The following is a 4,022-nucleotide window of genomic DNA, read 5'->3' on the forward strand; positions in this document are numbered from 1 at the left end:
ACAAACCTACACACACAGTCGACTGCAGCATCATGATGAACCACACTAAACACTCCTGTTTACTGGAGCTCACACAACTCAGCTGTGCTTCCAGGAGAACCTGTATAAACCCAGAGTCCAGGATGTAGAGGCTGAGTGAAGGTGGTCTGGACTCTGTGGATCAGAGTCATGGTTTCAGTGACGCTGTAGAAAGACAGAATACCTGCCCTGTGATCCAGGTACACTCCTATTCTGGAGGACCGAGGACCTGAGATGGGGGTAAGATTACTGTTATGTCTGAATTTATAACCACCACCGTAGCAGTCTAATGACCAGGATTTGTCATTGAACCCAAATCTACATTCAAGCCCTGTCCCTGTTCTCTGGATGTTATTGTAGGAAACTGCTATAGAAACGATACCGCTCCACTCAACCTCCCAGTAACAACGTCCTGTCAGACCCTCTGGACTCAGGACCTGCTCCCAGTAAGTGAATCTGTCTGGATGACTTGGATATGGCTGGTCCTTACGCATGTAAGTTACTTTTCTGTTCCTGTCACTCAGTAACAAACGTGTGTGTGCTGTGTTTGAATCCAAAATGATTTGTTTTGAAAATCTCCAGAACTCAGCTCTGGTCTGAGGTTCTCTCTGCAGCGGTAAAACCTTCAATATGAAAACACACTCCTCATTGAGAACAGTCTGCAGTTTATCTCTGGCCTCTGACACTGCTGCTGTCACTTCCTCAAAATCTGGTCGCTTGATGGTGGGTAACTGTGTTGCTTCACCCAGATGAGGCAGAGAGGGGTAGTTGTTTAGGAAGTGGAGGTGGTCCTCTGTGATCGACAGCTGCTCCAGACCAGAGTCTTTCCTCCTCAGCTCAGTGATCTCCTGCTGCAGCTTCTCCTCCAGCTCTTTGACTCGACTCACTTCAGTTTCCTGTTGAGATCTGATCTGCTGCTTCACCTCAGACCTTCTCTTCTCAATGAGTTGGATCAAGTGGGTGAAGGTCTTCTCACTGTTACTAACAGCTTCATCAGCAGAGAGGTTGATGGCCTCCGCCTCCTGTTGAAGCACCTTCACATCTTTCTCTCTGTCCTGGATTCTCTGTTGGATCTTTTGACGACTCAGCCCGAGCTCCTTCTGTTTCTCAGCCCTTTCTGCTACAGCTGAGACTGTGTCGTGGCCTTTGTGTTCATCCATGGAGCAGAGAGAACAGATACACTGCTGATCGGTGCGGCAGAAGATCTTTATCACCTCGTTATGGCGAGGGCAGATGTTCTCCAGAAGTTTAGAAGAGGCTTGGACCAGCGTGTGTTTCTTCAGTGGAGCTACGTCGTAGTGAGGCTGAAGGTGCTGCTCACAGTAAGAGGCCGTACACACCAGACAGGACTTGACGGCTTTCAGCTTCTTCTCAGTGCAGAAGTCACAGGCCACGTCTCCTGGTCCAGCGTAGGAGTGATCAGCTGAAGCAGCTTTCAGTCCGACCTTCTTCACTTCCTCCACTAACTCTGCTACCAGGGTGTTTTTCACCAGGGCTGGCCTCGGTGTGAAGCTCTGTCTGCACTGAGGACAGCTGCATGTCTTCTTCTGATCATCTTCACCCCAGTGGTTTTTAATACAGCTCATACAGTAGCTGTGACCACAGGGAATAGTCACCGGCTCCTTTAGAAGATCCAGACAGATCGAACAGCTCAGTTTGTCTTCATCCAGATTCATTTTTCGCTTCGCCATTTCTCCTCTACGACCGTCTCCAAAGTCAAGACGTTTCACTCTGGATTACCAAGTTGTTCTCTGAGCCACATCAGCTCTGACACGTCACCTGTTTCCAGTTATGAGGTTCAAGGTTCATTTATTGACATTCATAAACATGCTCTCACATGAAAACAATTCAATTTATTACTCAGGTCAAAGTACCACAATAAAGTGACAGTAAAAACAGGAGCAGTGAGTTAGAATATCGTCTCTACACATGGAGCCTGTAACTGTCATAAAGCAGCTGGTGATTGACTCAGACTCAGGGATCAGACAGGAAACCAAGTCAAAGTTTTTAAAAGTCTTTAATGAAGCCTGAACTCAGACGTGATGTCAGTAAATAGAAGTAGCCTAAATAAAACAGGTGAGGAGCAGCAAACAGGAAACAAATCACATCATCAGATTGAAGCAGCTTTGCAGCAGTGGTCGGAGCCATTTTGGACAAATTTAGGAAATTCTGAGCAACAAGAGACAAAATAGGAAGACAACAAGAACATCAGCTTTATTGACTACACTACACTTGTGGCGTGGCGTAGCGTAGTGACGCGTAGTGTAGCATGACGTAGTGTAGCATGACGTGGTGTAGCGTAGTGTAGTGAGGCGTAGCATGGCATGGCGTAGTGTAGTATAGTGTATTGAGACATAGCGTAGTGTAGCATGGCATGGCGTAGCGTAGTGTAGTGTAGTGAGGCGTAGCATGGCGTAGCGTAGTGTAGGGTGGCATAACGTAGCATGGCGTGGCGTAGGGGAGAGTGGGGTAAGTTGAGCCACTTTTTGTATTCAGGATCACTACATAAAGACAATTATAGTTGTGTTGCTAACTAACACATCTGCATATATTTCAGGATGTTTTGATCCCTACAAATTAACAGAATAAGTGTAAATATAACTGTTTTTAAAATATAGCATGTTCAAAAAAAGTGGTCTTGTAACTCAACTTGGGGTAAATTGACCATAGGAGTGGGGTAAATTGATCAACCCCCCCCCTCTTTCCTTCCATCCATCTCCTACCTCCCCATTTACTTAATATTTCATCTGTCCAGGTTACAGGTGAACACAAACTGCAGGGACTTCCTGCTGAGCCACCAACTCACTGAGATTTGGGGAGTTTTGCAATTACGTGGCATCTTGGGAAGAATCCCAGAGATTTTTCTTTGAAAGTAAAGTTTGGCCTCACTATAAACAACTTTTCCTGTTTATAGGAACATAGTTACTGTAATCACAAACATACAGAATCTTGATTTAATCATTTGGACATATACAGCCAAAACACATTCATTAAGTGTATAGGATAGGTGGCTCAACTTACCCCACAGCTACCTTAGCTTGGGTTTATTGCTCTCACAGCTAAAATGGTGCAGTTTCATGCTAGGTTTACTACCTCATGTTGTAGCTCATAGATACCACAACCCATGTATAAAACAAATTTGCAATCATCTCTTTTGGTCTAAACACAATTCTCATGAAACTTATGATCAACAAAATTCACTCTCGAGAGTGAAAAATGATTTTTTGGTCATAAATGTTAAACCACTTTACTCACGTGGTTCTAATCTTCACAGACTCCATGAAATGATGCCTGCCTCCCTAATATTTGGTCACATGCTAACTTTTTCTTATAGTTTCCTAGAAACAAGGGGTGGGTCAACTTACCCACTGGCTCATCTTACCCCACTCTCCCCTAGCGTAGTGTAGTGAGGTGTAGTGTAGCATGGCGTGGCGTAGCGTAGTGTAGTGTTGTGTGGCATAGTGTAGTGTGATGTAGCGTGGCGTGGTGTAGTGTGGTGTAGTGTGGTGTATAAAATAAAATAAAATTGCCTTTCCTAGTGTGGTGTAGTGTAGTGTAGTTAAGTGTATAGCGTAGTGTATTGTAGTGTAGCGTAGCCTAGTGTAGCGTAGTGTGGTTTAGGGTAGTGTAGTGTAGCTAGTGTAGTGTAGTTAAGTGTATAGTGTAGTTTGGCGTAGCATAGTGTAGTGTGATGTAGCGTGGCGTGGTGTAGTGTAAATAAAATTGCCTTTCCTAGTGTGGTGTAGTGTAGTGTAGGCTAGTTAAGCGTATAGCGTAGTGTAGTGTAGTGTAGCGTAGCCTAGTGTAGCGTAGTGTGGTTTAGGGTAGCGTGGTGTAGTGTAGTGTAGTTAAGTGTATAGCGTAGTGTAGTGTAGTGTAGTGTAGCGTAGTGTGGTTTAGGGTAGCGTGGTGTAGTGTAGTGTAGTTAAGTGTATAGCGTAGTGTAGTGTAGTGTAGTGTAGCGTAGTGTGGTTTAGGGTAGCGTGGTGTAGTGTAGTGTAGTT

At 44.8% G+C, this 4,022-nt stretch overlaps 1 protein-coding gene across 1 annotated transcript; it reads right to left on the bottom strand.

The window, feature by feature from the left end:
• Positions 1-1,709, bottom strand: LOC146973977 (tripartite motif-containing protein 16-like). The gene has a single exon (XM_085796758.1). The coding sequence runs from the start codon at positions 1,707-1,709 to the stop codon at positions 60-62; it is 1,650 nt and encodes a 549-aa protein (XP_085652884.1). The 3' UTR covers positions 1-59.
• Between the last annotated feature and the right edge of the window lie 2,313 nt (positions 1,710-4,022).

This window comes from Trachurus japonicus, chromosome 14, assembly GCF_045865225.1.
Source record: "Trachurus japonicus isolate A0001 chromosome 14, Traja_1.0".
Lineage (NCBI taxonomy): Eukaryota > Metazoa > Chordata > Actinopteri > Carangiformes > Carangidae > Trachurus > Trachurus japonicus.

Bases quoted from the DNA above. Each gene is read 5' to 3' on its own strand.
- LOC146973977 (XM_085796758.1), bottom strand. From the start codon at position 1,709: ATGGCGAAGCGAAAAATGAATCTGGATGAAGACAAACTGAGCTGTTCG.